The sequence below is a fragment of the Cryphonectria parasitica genome, assembly GCF_011745365.1.
Source record: "Cryphonectria parasitica EP155 unplaced genomic scaffold M406scaffold_1, whole genome shotgun sequence".
Classification (NCBI taxonomy): domain Eukaryota; kingdom Fungi; phylum Ascomycota; class Sordariomycetes; order Diaporthales; family Cryphonectriaceae; genus Cryphonectria; species Cryphonectria parasitica.
The window spans coordinates 4,772,390-4,788,088 of NW_024468909.1; the positions used below are offsets into that span (position 1 = coordinate 4,772,390).

Below are 15,699 nucleotides of genomic sequence, written 5' to 3' on the forward strand. Positions count from 1 at the left end.
CTGGACAGGAGACGACGCCCCTTCCTTCATCTGTATGAGCGTGGAACCAACATCGTCTGCATACGTGGTCGCTCGCAGCTCGTCCTGCCACCGTGACGAGCAGACTAGGGTGTTAGCTGTAAGGGGGACTCGAAATCTGGCGTTGATGCCTTGGCACCCACTTAACGTCTGTAACCAATGAGCTTCGGGCATGCCAAGCTAATTCTGGAAGTGATCAACCACGGTATGCTGTCGAATCATGGACATAAGGGGAAGCTTGAGATGGTGTGCTACATCTGCCGATGATTGCCCTGACCGGACTCCCTCGCACTGACTTTACGCGATCGCACCTCTTCCAGTTGGCTCTCAGGTCCGAGTCCATTTGTCCAAGAAGTCAGGAGACAACCGAGGAAATCTTCGGCCAGCTGCTAAAGTTGTCCAGACATTAATGAAAGCCACGGGGGTTCTCCGCACTTAGAGAGCAGCCCGGATAAGCGTAGCAGATCCAAGAGAATACGGCCGTGAGCATAGGGCTGTCTGAGGAGTGCGCTGCAGAAGGATAAAAAGGAAAGATAGAAAGCCAGCTAGATGGCTGAGGCTGTCTACAGAAAGTTGTGGGGCAGTCAGCTGCCAGGCACGCACGGGCCTAAGTGGCTCACTGGTAGATAGGACATTGCTCCCGGTATGTTTCTTGACAAGAAGCACTTGTACTCACCTGGGATAGTCTCGTGCCAGCGAGCGGACTTTTGTTCGACAGGCTAAGAGTACTAGCTGCTGATCCTTGAATACGACAGAGTGTTTGATTTTGAGGGGTGGTACAGTATGGCTGTTGGCAAGACTTGGCCCAAGCAATCAGACTTTAGATCCTGGCAAAGAGCGGTATCGGACGGATGTAGTTCAACAAGTAGCGAGGGCTAACGTGGGAGAACGAACAGGCGTCGATGTCCCCTGACCTCCTTCGATTCGTGATCCTGGTCCGATACCCTCCAACTCGTCATTCTTCGTAGCATTCTGTAAAGCGGGCGGTATAGCCTTTTGATGATGCTTGCTGTGCAAGGCCAGTGACCTCGATAGAATCTTAACACGCTCTTCGATGGCTCGAGGAAAACTAGTCGAAATTGTAAACGATCTGAATCCATCCTAATCTCGTTCTGTGCCCACAAGTATTCAAAAGCTGACTTGTAGCAAGAAATCCTTGCGCATGCTGGCCAGTGGTTCTTCCTACTATTTCTATCCTTCTGCAGAGCAGCGCTATGCTCGTGTAGCCTGTTGTCGGAGGGAACGCCAGGGAGACATGGTCATAAGGATCTGGAGCGTGACGATCTTGATTCCTGATTTGAGAGCACAACTTGTCAAACGTAGATTGATCCAGAGCTGGCTGGATTGGTTCTAACGCTTGAGCAGGACCTGATGATGCTTTCTCAGTGAAAACTGCCCATCTCCACACTCTGCTGGAGCCACCTATTATCAAAGCCATGGCGCGCGTCCACTTCTGGAGGCTATGAAGATTGCTGAATGAGCAGTTCCAGTATGATCTCTGGACCACGGCCCCCCGTGACCCCCTCGTCGAATTGATGCCATGTCAAATAGCAAAAGTGCGCCTTGAAGAGGTAATGCATTGAATTATGAGGTGTAGCTAGTGTTGAAACACTAACGATCGTTTTGTTTTCGCCAGTTCCCTGTTATCCTGCATCCATGCATCAAGAAGGGAGTCTTCAGTATCTGCCTGGAGCCTCCCCACCGGTGGTAATTTTGCAAGATATCATCTCATAACTGTATCCGCAGTATTGCTAAACATTTAGTAGAATCAGCTAACAAGGGAATTGTCACATAGAACGACATAGGTAGAATGATGATGGCGGGAATTGAAGATGCTCCCGTCGCACCCACACGTCGAAGGAGAAGGATGGCTGGAGCTCCACTGCCGTGAGCCATAGGAATCCGAAGCAGGGCTCAGCAGTTCTAGCGCCGAGTCACATAGATGCGTTGACTCGCAGCTCGGGTCTATCGCTCGCCATAAGCGCCGGTAATGTGGAGAGAACTCAAAGATGCTCATTGGAAAGGAGTGTGAGAGGTCGAGCAGATGATCGTGCTTCTGCTCAAGAGCACTCCACTTGTCAGACGCTTCCCGCTGCTATACCTGAATTAGCCGCCACCTTGTACATAGTAGCTAGGAGGCCAGATGATTGCCATCTTTTCCATGCCAGCCCCCCGGTCAAGTCATGCTTGTGAGCCTGTCAGCCTGTACCACCTGTTCTGGAATAGAGCAAATGCTGGGTAAGCAGAAGGCGGGCCGAAGCGTTTACCATTGTACAAGATGACAAGATGCAGACAAAGCAAAGTCGAGCTGCAGAGAGACACGTAGCCCACAGTATCATGGCATATGCAACATGCAGTGTGTAGTCACAGTCACATCGAGTTGTTGGGAGGGGGATCAAAGGCCACAAGATCAAGTGCTAAGCGCCAGAGCGGCAAAGGTGACAGAGTTCAGGCTTTCACTGGGCAACAAGACGCGACTTGGCAGCCTGAGAACCAGACTTTTCGAGATACCCATGTGCTTGAAGAGAGACCATCGATCTCTGTTCAGTGGAGCTCTTTCACAAACGAAATGAAACATTTGTGCCGGGACCAAGGTATCCAAGGCACTCGTCTAGATCTGTTTATAGACGAGGAGGAGAAGAACGAAGAAGCAAGCAGGTGATGGTGGAAGCGGGATCTAAGCCCACTCTCCCCTGCCCTCATCAACCAATACAATCGCTCTGTGGGCAATTGTGGGCAGGTGGCACCTGAAGATCCTGGCAGACGATCAGCAGCTTCCCGAAGCGCAGCAGACATAACCCCTGTCCTCTTGGGCCTCTCAACGGCCACTGGTGGAGCCAGGGCGGCCTCGCTGAGCGGCCGGCGTCTAGAGGAACCACTCAGCGTCGCTCCTCGTCTTCGAGATCGACTTGCGAGCCCCCCACAGCCAGATCTTGGTTTGAATGGGAACAAACTTTGTTTGTATGGATGATGACCTGCATATGCGTTTACTACCTCTTTCCCCTTCTTGGCCACTCACGAGGCCTGTTTCGCGCCGGCCCACTCCCCTCGGAACGCACACGATTGGAGGAGCCCTCATGAACCCTCTCCCACACCTGCGAGAAAGATGGTGGGGAGGTCTCGGGGTATAGCCACCATTCATTGGCTCTTTATTGATGTCGCCAGCCGATGTCCTCGTTGTTTGTTGTACAGGCAATTTACGAGCATGGCGACGACTTGCCCAAAGCGTCTTCTCGTCTCGCCCTCTTCGTTCGGGACCGCAGGGCCCTCGCGCCCCAATCGGTGGCGATTCGTCTGACATGCAGGCTTTATATCAGTCTTGCAGCCCCTTGGGCCACTACCCATACGTGTGAAGATGAACTCTTGCACTTGGCCTCCTCCTCCTCGTCCTCCTTTCTCCCAACCTTTGGGCTCTGCTGGACGGAAGCACAACATCCAGTCTTCCCTCCTCCTTCTCCTCTCTTACCCGGAGCGATAACACCGCAAATGGTTGCCATGACTGGCGGACTCTCGACACCATCTCTTTGTTGCTAACCTGACCTCTTCTTCCCCCCTCCTCCTTCTCTCCCATCTGTGGTGGCACAGGTCATGTCGTGCAACATGGCAGCCTTGCATTCATCAAGGACAATGTTGTCGTCACTCTTCCTGAGCCTGGTGCTTCTCGTACTGCCCGGTACCGACGCTCTACAGGTCACACCAGGATCTTCATGTTCGTCCTTTTGTGGAGACGCGTCGTCGACAAACTCGACCGATATTGTATGCAGCGATTTTGACTACTACTCATCCGCGACTGGTTCCACGTTCATGAACTGCATCGAGTGCCTGGAGACCAGCAACGTAACTAGCGGCTCCGATAGCGACGTTGCGTGGTTGTTTTGTAAGCTCTGACCTCCCAGACCCTTTGCTTGCCCAGGCGGACCGCGAAGCTGACCATTATCGCTATCGCAAGACAACCTCCGCTACGCCTCTTCAGTGTGCATTTATGACTTCCCAAATCACAACATCAGTAATTCTTCATCGTCATCGTCAGAAGAGTCATGCGATCTGCAATACGCCTGTGCGCCGCTACAAGAAGCCCTCGAGTACGGCAACCTGAATCCTTCTAATGGGACCGATTATGGCTACTGCCAGGCCGATGGCGGCGCCTTTTATGGCACGGCTATCGACGATTGCGTAAGCTGCCTGCAGGCGAGCCCGTCGACATACACGGCGAATTGTAAGCCTCCGTGTCCCTAAGCAGACGAGTCCTTCCCTATAGCTACTCACACGGTCCAGTTCTCCTCGCCCTTCAAGCCGGCTGCCAGCAGCAACCCAAGGCAGGGACCACCCTCTCCATCACGGGCTCCCTCTTCTCCACGACAGCTATCAACATCACAGATACTTCAAACTCGAGCTCAACCACCTCCTCCACATCATCGAACAAGTCTACCCTTTCCCTCAACAGGATAATCGCCATCGTCTGCTCCCTGGGCGGCTTATTCTTCCTCGCCATCGGGCTTTTCATCCTGTACTGCTGCCGGCAGCGTCGTTACGCACGGGAAGATGCGCAGCTCCTCGGGAATGACGGCTATCCGTCCCACCAGCAGCACTTCTACTACGGCAAGGACAGGCAGGGCTCCGTCTCCACCGCGCAGACTTACGTTATGCCTCCTTACACGATGGATCACAAGTCAAAAGTCGCTCCCACTTTCCCTCTGGGCTCAACCCCGGCAGTGTCTGAGCAACAGTCGGCCTTCCCCTTGGGGGAGACTTTCGCCAGCAACGCTGACTACTACGACCGCCTTGAGGGCCGCTCGCGGTCACAGCCACTACAGGCTCACCCGGTGAGGCTGAATAACTTCGCCCCCAGTGTCGCCTCCTCTTCGTCCGAGGTTGATACCATCGGGCATCTCCCCACCGACGCGCTTCCCACACATCCCGCCTACATCCCACGCAGCATGACGCCAGGACAATTGGGCGGGAGAGCGAGCCGGAACGTGAGCCGGAACGCGTCGGTACGATCGAGCGCGCCGAGCCAGACCCAGACCCAGGACCAGGCACAGCAGGGCCGAGCCCCCAATCGCGCCCACTGTCCAAGGAAGACCGACTCATATGCCATCCAGGTCTACCTCAACGGGCCTGAGGAGCCAGGCGCCTCGGCGGCGCGGGCGGCAGCGAGGAGCGCGTCCAGCCGGGATATCCAAGTCGAGCTTGCTGACCCGCCCGAGACTTACACCGTACCGGGACGGCAGCTGCTGTACACGCCGCCAGTGCTGTCAGACCGGCAGGGCAACTCCACCTCACTTCAACCGGGGCAAGCCGGCCTGGTCCCGCCGCCGCCTGACCGTGCCCAGACCACGTCACCCGCCGTGTCGTCCCTCGTCCTGCCGTCTGTGCCAAGGATAAGGGTGCCGAGCACGAAGCCGGCAAGGCTGCGGATAGATGACACCACGTGTGCGAAGGGGAGCGGCCGAAGCATGAGAGTATCGGGACCATTGGCATTTCCTGACCCCAGATTCTCCGTGCGGCCGCCAAATGACCGCATCGTCGAGCAGACGCTAGCGAGTGGTCCACAGTTGGATCTGCCGATTGCAAGTGGGAAGAGCTATCTATATGGTTGATAGGCTTGTTCTTTTTTTATATGATACCTTTGATTAAGCGGCGCACATGGTGCTTTATGTACATGTTCGAGAGGGAAGAGCCCCAAGGATATCTCTCGTGCTCTGGGGGGCTTCAATATTCCTTTTTTTGGGTGGACATTTTTATATTCAATCAAGCCGGGCCAGAGAGGTTCAGGTTCGGCCACCGCTCAACGCAAAACGCTGCGCACTTGCCAAAGAGGCTAGATGCTCAGAAACAATATATTAATACTATGTACAAGAACCTCGACACCCAAGGCATGTCCGTAGAGGAAGCTCAGCCTAGGCGATGACCCGCGCCACGGGTCTTCCAGGAATCGGGAAGTGGTCCACTGCCCTGCGCCCCCGTGCCGGCACTGGACTGTGACGCTTGCATCGCAGTACCATAGTTCCTCGTCACAATGCGAGGTGTGTTCACCAGCCGCGACAAGAAGTCAGGTGCTGGGATCCAGTTCCTGCCGCCGCCAAACTCAGGGTATAAGCGGGTCAGAAAGTCGTGCAAGTGAGCCGCAATCAGGCCGACAAGCTGGAGTAACATGGCATGCGGACCAGACATGAGCAGGGTCGCGCACATCATGCAAATCGGGATGAGCTGGGCAGGGACGGTGAAGAAGAAGAACCCGGCCTTCTGGCCTCTTGCGTCCTGCGTGGCAGTGTACGCCATGGCTAGAATGAGGGCCGGGAGGAAGAAGAAACTGCCCAGGAAGTATTTTGCGACAACCTGTGTTTCCTGTCAGTCTTGTATCTCGTATATACGTGTATGTATACAACACTTGGCAGTCCTGTTCATCAAAAATGTGGGAGAACAAGGGTCACAATTGTTGGCGAAGAAATGTAGGGCGCTCGAAACCACCCGGGCTCACAAAGTCAGAGCTCGAGTCATCCATAAGACATCCCACCATGCCCACACCGCGGACCGACCCTTAACTAGGTATTGCGAATGACGGGCCGGCCGAAGTGCAGGGGTAATCTTCCTCGTTTCCAGGAACCGTGATAGTAGTAGAGATAATGCACTATCCGGGCAGATATGCGAGGTGCGAAAGAGCAAAGCAAGTGCGAAGGAGACGGAGAAGGAAAAATAAGTTGAGAGATGGAAGGGCTGGTGAGACGAATGCTGAAAACTCACCAAAATGATGACGCCACAGAAGAATAGGTACCACAGCAAATCCTCTGCCCTGGTGAACTTTGGATGTGCAGTCTCGAGCTGGTTCAAGTACTGATACACAAAGTATGTATCCATGACTATACCCAATTTGGGCCCAGTCAGGAGGAAGCTGGTGAAGGGTCGCCATACTTGGGGCGGGAGCTTGAAGATGAAGTAGTAGTCGAAGTAGAGCCATTGTACGGGGATGAGGCCAAAATGGCCACCAATGGATGTCGCGAGGACGGCGGTCGTGACAAATCTGTCAGAGTATGAGGTCAGAAGTGTTCGCCTGCGCGGGCAGAAGGAGGGCTTGGTGGTTTGATGCTTACCTTGTCAATGGCGGCATGCGCCAGTAGGCATCCATAATTTCAGCCATCGTAGAGGTTGTTGGGTGATTGGTCGGTGGGAGAGGAAGGGATGTTGACCAAGCGGGGCAGAGAAAGCAAAACTTTTTGCGTTCGTCTTCAGTTCTCTCTTGACACCGGGAATAGAAGATATACTGTGAATGAGGAGGTTGTAATGTGGTGGTTGCGGTGCGAGAGGTTGTTGATTTAAACGAGAGGTGGCCTTTCTTGGATGCGAGGCGAGAAAGGTAAGCTCAGCAAAAGGCGCTGCAGCGTTCTCATGGAAAAAGAAAATGTAATGGAGAGGTGTCAGGCAGCCAGGCACTTGCAGGGGTCTGATGTGGTGGGGTGATTCGTTCCAATTCGCTGGATCGGAGCCTGACACGGCCCGGTGTGAGCAACAGGAATTTTTGTAGGTATGTACTTGCAGCAGCACCCCGGCATGCATGCAAAGTATCTGTGGGTAGTAATGACAATAGCGAAAGAGATGAAGGGAGAGTGTGGCATGTGACTACCAGGTCCTACCTGATATGTCTGATAGAAGGAGAAGGCAGAGGGATCAGAGCAATACACAAGAGCTTGTATTGATGATCTGGTCGCACCTCCTCGCTGGGCTCAAGGCCTCATTCATGGTTATGCAGCTAAGGATGTGTAACAAGCTGGTGCGCGTATTGCCAGGCATTAGCAGGGCCCTTTTCGGCAGCAACAACAACAGAATGATTAAGACATGAATAAATGCGTGGATATTGAAGAGTTTTTGGCAGAAGATGCTGAGAAAATATTCGTAGTGGGAGAAGGGTTTGAGGAGAAGAAAAGTTGAAGCTGGAAGAAATATGCTGCAGACACGATTAAATTTTTTGAGCATGGTCCCCAGTTGGTGTGGGCCTTATGGGTCGTTCCTGCGTATTACCCAGTAGTAGGTAGATACCGTACTTTGTACAGTAGTCACCTTCGCGCGGAACCGAAGCCGGCAAGAGCTGGCTCATACCATATCAACCCCTGTCTCCTAAGTCGGCTTTGAAAAGATGAAGACCTAATTATGAACCCTTGCCATGGAGTGACTGCATACAAACTGTGCAAGCAGTAGTCATTCTAGTATATGACTTGTTTGTCTTTCTGCACTACCCAATTGACTATTTGAATCTTGGATCTACTCATCTGGGGGGTTCTTTGGCAGGTTCAACACAACCGTGTCGACAGAGCGAGCATCTTCTCAGGATCCATGGAGCGCCCTGCTCGGGTGGTGAGGCAATTGGCCTCTGGAATCCACGCGAGGTCCTACGCTACTACCGGTCTCAAGATTCCGGCCAAGAAGCAGAAATATGTACCTTCGTCAGGGACCTATCCTGTCGGCTTCCAGGCCGCAGGAGTCATCGTGGGCGTGAAGCCAAACAACACAACCAAGCCTGACCTAGCCCTATTAACCTCGGACCGTCCATGCGCCGCCGCTGCCGTCTTCACCAAGAACAAGTTCCAGGCTGCCCCCGTGACTTTCAGCAGGGACCTGATCAGGAAGACAAATGGGAACATCCAGAGCGTCATTGTCAACTCTGGATGTGCGAATGCCGTCACTGGCAAAGGGGGCTTGGAGGATGCCGCCAAGATGTCCCAGGAGACGGACAAGGCAACAGGCGCGACGGATTCGACCATTGTCATGAGCACTGGAGTGATAGGTCAAAGGTGAGGGAATGAACCTAATCTTCAGGCTCCTCTTGCGAGACCATGTGTGATAGTTGGTCCAAGAGTCATCGTCCCTTGAGTACCAACAATTGCTGTCGTGCATTCTTTTACTGAGAACTCATAATATAGATTGCCACTCCAGAAGATTCTCAACGGTGTCCCTCAAGCCCATACCGCTCTGGGTTCATCTCATGACCACTGGCTCACCGCCGCCACAGCCATCTGCACGACAGACACATTCCCAAAACTCATCTCCCGGACCTTCACCCTGCCCTCCTCGCCCGGCATCACCTACCACCTTGCAGGCATGACCAAGGGCGCCGGCATGATCCACCCCAACATGGCCACTCTCCTAGGCATCATCACCACCGACGCCCCTGTTTCCCCTTCGGTTATCTCAACCCTGCTCAAGAACGCCGTCGACCGCTCCTTCAACTCTATCACCATCGACGGCGACACCTCCACCAATGACACCGTCGCCCTGCTCGCCAACGGCGCCGCCGGTGGTAACGAGATCGCCTCCGAGGGCTCTGAGGACTACGCTGCCTTCAGCTCTGTGCTGTCCGCCTTCGCCGTCGACCTCGCCCAGCTCATCGTCCGCGACGGCGAGGGCGCCACCAAGTTCGTGACGATCCGCGTCGCCGAGGCGGCCTCCGAGGTCGGCGCGAGAAAAGTCGCCAGCACCATTGCCCGCTCCCCGCTGGTCAAGACCGCCCTGTACGGGAAGGACGCCAACTGGGGCCGCATCCTCTGCGCCACTGGCTACTCGCTTCTGTCGGAGCCCGGCGAGCCGGTGAACCAGGTCGCCGACATTGTCCCTGAGAAGACCAACGTGTCGTTCGTTCCCGTCGACGGGTCGGCAGAACTCAAGCTGCTGGTTGATGGCGAGCCCGAGGCCGTGGACGAAGCTCGGGCTTCCGAGATCCTGCAGGCCGAGGACCTGGATATCCTTGTGAGGCTGGGTACCGGTAAGGAGGAGGCCACGTACTGGACTTGTGACTACAGCCACGAGTACATGTGAGTGTTTCCTTGCTTTGTGCATCTGACTATTGGGAATTCAGCTGATTTTGTTTCAGTACAATCAACGGTGATTATCGTACCTGATGGCTGAAAGGGGCGATAATGAGCAAATAATCCACAGTTGGAATTTTGACGAGAATTGGACGTAGGATAAATTTGCAGTTATTTCTCAGGAATCTCGTCTTTTTTTCACGAGTTGATTCCTTTTCTTCCCAAATGAGCCTAAACAGGTGGCCATGATCATTTATTCCTGGTCATCCCATCCTGTCCAAGCTGCACCCACCACGAGGCGACCCATGAGCCCGTCTCAGAACGAATGTCCTTGCAGGAAGGAGAATGCATAAAGTGTATTTGTTACATGGTTCGTGACTTTGCAACGCTTGGGTATATGCTCTCCGCGCTGTATATGAAAAGACTCGACAAATAAATACTACTGCAGCCACAGTAGAACACACCTAGCCAAAATGTCTGCTTCAGAAAATTTCATTTCAGATGCCGTCACTGTACGCCTCGTTCTCCCATGGTCCTTGGATCCGTTCCACGTGGTCCGTGCCGAAAGAAAAAAAGAAAAGAAACGAAACCAAAACGCCGGGCTTGATGCAATTGACCGTATTTCGATCTGTTTTTGTTTTGATTGATATCCGTTTAAAGTAAGAAGAAAAATGGTTTCGTTTTACGTCCCGTGTAGGGCTCGAATGCTGTCACTGCCTGCTGTCTTAGCCTGATAGTGGAAGTCCTTTTGTAGCGCCTATTTGGCACTTCGCGACTGACACGCCTGTGAAGCCTGCCTACTTCCTTTACTCGAATTTGAGAGATCCTTGCTCTCACCACCTATATTGACACCTTTCGACCGAAGCCCTCGTTGACAAGTTGATTTAATGTTCCCATGCTGTTCCGGCCCACTCGACTGTGCCAAGTTGATGATCATCAGCCGTGCCGCTTTTTGGTCCAGTGCTAACCACCTAGGTCCTGGCTTTGAGACAACTGCCTATTCTGTTCACGATACCAGCTTGTGTCTTCTTCCATCTCTGCAGCGACCTTTCTAAGCTCGCGCAAAGTCTCCTCGACATCCTGCTCAATTGTGCTAATGGCACTACCAGCTTGAGAGCCACCGTCGACATCACGATGCGGGCTTCCTAGATGCATTGGTGAAGAAATGCCTGCGGGTAGGGATTGTCTGAATGACGATGTGGGTTTGGACATGCCGCCTGTCGGCAGAGACTGTCGGAAGGAGGTGCTGGGCTTCACGAAGCCTGATCTTGGAGGCGAGCCCGCTGCGCCGACGCTGAGAGTGCTGCGGCGCGACCCAGGTCCAGTCAGTCCCAAGCTTGCGCGATACGCGCCATCCTGTTCCAGTACACGGTTGTCGTAGTCATCTGCTTCCGACTCGCCAGAGTACTGCGAAGCACCGTCATGAACAGAACTAGTCCTGGGCCGAGGTACCTTTTCGGAAAGAACGTGACCCGTAGGCGTGGCGAAGAGCCCGCGGCTTCTCAGCAGCCAATATGAGGATTTGATGCCACTGCTTGGCCTATTTCGAGCTCGATCGGGTTCGACGGAGGACCGAGGCGACGAAGATTGATACTTCGAGAAGTTGGTGACCTTCCCCGTCGCAGGTACGGATTGTAGAGACTGGCCGAGGCGGGAAGAAGTGCTGCTTCTGAAGCTGATGAGATCGTCCTCATCACGCTTGCCGTTCACGAGATCTGCTAGCTGCTGAGCTTTCTTGCTCCACTTCTGCTTCGGCGCCGGCTTCGAAATCCCAGCGTCGCGTACCGAGCGGAGGGGGTCCCTGCTCGGTTTGGCTGGAGGACCCATGATACGCCGGTTGGAATTTGGGCTGATGTGAACGCCCACCAGTGCATCGTAGATCGAATCGTCGTCGCGAACACAGTTCTCTGCAACTCTTTGCTGATCTGGCACACCATTCAGAACACCAGTGGTAAGCAGGGCGTCAGCATCAGAAACAGGACTGCTTCTCCGAGACGTGTCGAGCGACATGTCTCCTGCTCGCCTCGCTCTTTTTAATGCCCGTTCCTGATCAAGTTCATCAAGCCAGGAGGTTGGTCCGGAGAGCCGCTTAAGGCGCGCCTCTTCCTCCTTCTCCTTCTTGCGTCGTGTTGCTCGGGCTTCAGCTGCTTTAGCCTCCCTATAGGCTTTTAGAGCTTCTCTGTTGTGGCGTCCAACACGCCTCGTTGCCTTCTTCCTTGCAATTTCTCGCCATCGATAAAAGAACTTGACTCGCAGATTCCAGTCCCTGAATTTGCGCGCTTCAGCCCAAGAAGACATGTCCTCTTCCCGTCGCTTCCGCTCATTCTCCTCCCGTTGGTATGTTTTGAAGGTCTCGTAGACAAGATGCTCTACGAGGTTGTCCTGCAGGGTTTCCATCAATCCACCATCGCCGAGTAAGATCCATTTTGCAAGATCACCCATCATGTCTCTTGGGGACACAGGCGGCGCAGGTACCAGAGTCTTGACTGGCGTGGAGGTTGATATGCCAGACAGTGACGTCGATTTGACAACCTCGGTTGGTGCGGCCGGTGGCGGTGCTGGTTTCAATGCTGAAACGAATGAAGGTGACGTGGATACCGGAGCAGAGGATGTGTTTGAGAAAGGAAAGGGTTTCGCTGGACTCGGTGCATCTTGTGAAATGTCTGTCTTGTTCGAAGACGCTGTGGCAACGGCATTCCCAGCACCCTCGCCCTTGGCTGATAATGGTGGAACAGCTGCAAAGAAGCTACTAGTCGATGAGCCAGCCAGAGACGTACTTGGAAACAAGGGAGCGGCATGCTTTTCAGACGGCTTGTTGAAGAAGCCAAAAGCATTGACAGACTCTTGCGTAGTAGAAGCGGGAGGTGCTGTGCTTGGCGTAGATGGCAAGAAAACTTGGGACGTTTGTATAAGTGACTTCCCAGGCACTTTGTTGACTGATGGCCCCTCAGCAGACGATTTTTGAGACCAAGGGAATAGAGTCTGTGCAGGGGTAGCAGTCGTGGCCGTTGCTGTGGTCGTGTCCGTAGCTGCGTTCGTTGCGTGCGAGAAAAAAGGGTTCTTGGTGGTCGTATCGGACTTGAGATTGCTGAACAAGGACGAGGCCGGCGTACCAGCTAGGCTCTGTTTCATTGGAGATGAAGATGACGAGGAAGATTCGTTGTCGAAGAAGTTCACCCCCAAATGTGTTGACTTGGGCTCTGTAAACATAGGCGTGTCTGGAGGCTGAGTGACAAATAGACTATCAGGGCTGGCGTTTGTCTCGATGGCGGGCGCGCCCTCCTGGAAAATGGTACTGTGAACCACCTCCGGGAGAGTGTGGTCACCACGCTTAAGCTCGACCATCGACTCTGAAAATGATTGCTTGATAGTCTTCGCTGGAATGCCTCTCCTTCGCTGAACGAGCAAATAAGGCTCGCTCACGCCTTCTGAAGAGAACTCCATGTCTAGGTCCTCGAGGAAAGCAATGCACTCTTCTTCCGTGTCGAAACGGAATTGCTCGTTAAGAACCTTGGCCGTCAAATCCTTCGGCCCATCTCTGACCCTGCCATAGGCCCTGTGGAGGCCTTTCAAGATTTGGCGTCGAATTTCGGTGAAATGGATCTCGGCCAGACAGGCCATGGTATAGGACACTTCCGGATTCTCAACGATAGAGAAGTAGCTGGTGAAAGACGGTGATCCGGTAGTGAGTGGGGCAGACGGACGCAGCGGTCCGCGGTGAGCGAACACATTACGCATCGTCTCGATGAGGGTGACCGCCGTCTGGATTTCCGTCGAGTTGTACCAGAATTTCCTACTCCAATCCTGCATTTGTTGGATGACAAAGGTGTCGTGGGCGTTGAACAAAAGGTAGTAGGCGCGAAATTCGGCCTCGTTCTGGATATCGATATCCATATCCTTGCACTCGTCGTAGACTTGCATCAATGAGAGCAGAGTCTTGCCCAGCTGCTCACGCTCCTGCTGCTCCGAGAAGTCCTCCTTGCCATCCCTGGAGAGTAAATGAAGAGAGACGGCATGGAATCGGGTGATATTCTCCAAGCAGTAAATCTGATCAATGCGCTCTGCCGGTGTCATGGCATTCTGGAAGATGAAATCTTTCCGGATTGCTCTTGTTCGGTCCCAAAGAAAACCGTGTAGTGAGGGGAGGTTTTCATCTCCTCTCAGGACATCGTCGATGAGGTAGTTTAGGGTTCGTCTTAACGCAGCTGGAGATCGCACCTCCGTCGGTAAGGGGGAGTCAGTACCCGCCGCTGAACGCTTGAAAGATTTGACCATCAAATCTGGATTTGCCCAGCCATCGTCCGGTCCGGCACTGTGTATCCTTTCTGGGAATTTGACGTCGTGCTCGACGATGCGCGAGACCTTCTCGCCCTCGGGGCACATCTCCTCGCATATGCCTCTGAAGTCGATCGCATCGCTGAGCTTCTTCCGCACATCGGGATCGTCGATTAAGCCTGCCTTGATCAAAGACGTCCGAATTTTGTTCTCATAGGCCTTGTACTTGACTCGGTAGTCGTCCATCGTCTTGATGTTACTTGGGTCGCCAGGATGCTTCGGCCACTGCGGGGGTTTGAGCCTGTCTATGCGCAGCTGTTCGTGGATCTCTGCGGCATAGGTAGATGGCGACTTTTTCTGGGCCTTGGTTATAAGTAGTTGGGCAGGCGCCGCCGCCGCCGAACCGAAGACATTGGTTTTGGTCTCATTGAGATGATCTGCGAACCCATTGCTGGTCTTGCCTGTGTCACTGCCACCAAAGCCTGTGGACTTCATGCCCTTTGAAGGTGCGGCGAGCGAGGTCTGTGGTCTCTGAAAACTCGTCGCAGAACTGGGGCCCCCTCGCTTAGAACTGGCCCCATCCTCAAAGGCATTCTTTCGCTTCTGATTGTTCGTCGCAGAGGGTGCAAACGGTGTTAATGGCGCTTTGGACTGCGAGCTCGGCTGACCAAAAGTGGTAGGGGCTGTGTCATCTGTGGATTTGGAAAGGGATGCGAAGGGACTCGCTGAAGCGGCGGAGGTAAACGGGTTCGCTGTTGTTGCGCCATTCTGGTTCGTGAAGGGTGCTGTCGCGTTGGTGAAGGGGTTGGTTGTAGCGCTGGTAGTCTGTGTCTGTGTTGCGAATGGATTCGAGACAGGAGGGCTTGGTGTGGCGGCTGTTGCGGCCGCAAATGGGTTGTTCATCATAGCGTCTTTGTTCGATGTGTCGGGCCCTCCAAAGAATCCTCCACCGCTCGACGAGGTCGTACCGAGACCATTTGTCGCGTTTCTCAGGCCGCCAAAGGCCGAAGATGACCCAGGATTCTGAGGAGAATTGTTTGAGAAGGCTGTGGACGCGGCGAAGGCGGAAAACGACCGTGATTGCGAGGGAAGGGCAAAAGGTGTGGACTGGGTTGACGGAGCTTGAAGGGGTGACGAAGTTGCGGAGTTGGATGCATCAGCCAAAAGCGCCTGCGCTCCGAAGACAGGTGCTTGACCGAAGCCCGACATGTCCTTGACTCTACCGCCCTATCCTCTCCTCGTCCGTCATGGGTGGAATTGTCATGCGTTGTGCTGTGGGTGGGTGGCGTGGTTGGACCTTCGCCGGCAGCGCGACGAGATGCAAGTTGAAGGTTGAAGTTAGGTTTAGTGGAGTTGACGGACGCGCTGTTGATGCAAGGTAGGCGCAAGCTTAGCTTAGCTGACACACCGATCTGGGAGTAGCGTCGACTTCGATCAAAGCAGGGGATGGGCGGGACCTGTACTATAGTACAAGGCTCCTTGGTTGCAGCGCACGTTGCCATCCAGCATCAGCCTCCTGTTTTGCGTCGACATTTCTTCTAATTCCAACGCAAGAGTCCACTCATTGTGCCAGGACAAAAAACCTCACAAGTGTAGACTAAGTTCAATA

At 53.8% G+C, this 15,699-nt stretch overlaps 4 protein-coding genes across 4 annotated transcripts; 2 read left to right on the top strand and 2 right to left on the bottom strand.

Moving 5' to 3' along the window:
- Nucleotides 1-3,427: 3,427 nt before the first annotated feature.
- M406DRAFT_354521 (uncharacterized protein) lies at nt 3,428-4,720 on the top strand (the record flags this gene model as incomplete). Its single annotated transcript, XM_040922941.1, has 3 exons — nt 3,428-3,895; nt 3,968-4,234; nt 4,294-4,720. Coding segments are annotated over exons 1-3 (981 nt in total), but the record flags the coding sequence as incomplete, so codon positions are not given.
- A 1,027-nt stretch (nt 4,721-5,747) lies between these two features.
- On the bottom strand, nt 5,748-7,312 carry M406DRAFT_354522 (DER1-domain-containing protein). Its single transcript, XM_040922942.1, has 3 exons — nt 7,110-7,312; nt 6,763-7,039; nt 5,748-6,357 (listed from the first exon to the last, which is right to left on the bottom strand). The coding sequence occupies exons 1-3, from the start codon at nt 7,154-7,156 to the stop codon at nt 5,914-5,916; spliced, it is 768 nt and encodes a 255-aa protein (XP_040781627.1). The 5' UTR covers nt 7,157-7,312; the 3' UTR covers nt 5,748-5,913.
- Nucleotides 7,313-8,346: 1,034 nt separating this feature from the next.
- Nucleotides 8,347-9,908, top strand: M406DRAFT_248262 (arginine biosynthesis protein ArgJ; the record flags this gene model as incomplete). The annotated part of the gene is made up of 3 exons (XM_040916519.1): nt 8,347-8,804; nt 8,934-9,821; nt 9,881-9,908. 3 exons carry the CDS (start codon nt 8,347-8,349, stop codon nt 9,906-9,908), a joined length of 1,374 nt encoding a protein of 457 aa, XP_040781628.1.
- A 234-nt stretch (nt 9,909-10,142) lies between these two features.
- M406DRAFT_105464 (uncharacterized protein) lies at nt 10,143-15,299 on the bottom strand (the record flags this gene model as incomplete). The annotated part of the gene is made up of 1 exon (XM_040915147.1): nt 10,143-15,299. The coding sequence occupies one exon, from the start codon at nt 15,297-15,299 to the stop codon at nt 10,779-10,781; it is 4,521 nt and encodes a 1,506-aa protein (XP_040782415.1). The 3' UTR covers nt 10,143-10,778.
- Between the last annotated feature and the right edge of the window lie 400 nt (nt 15,300-15,699).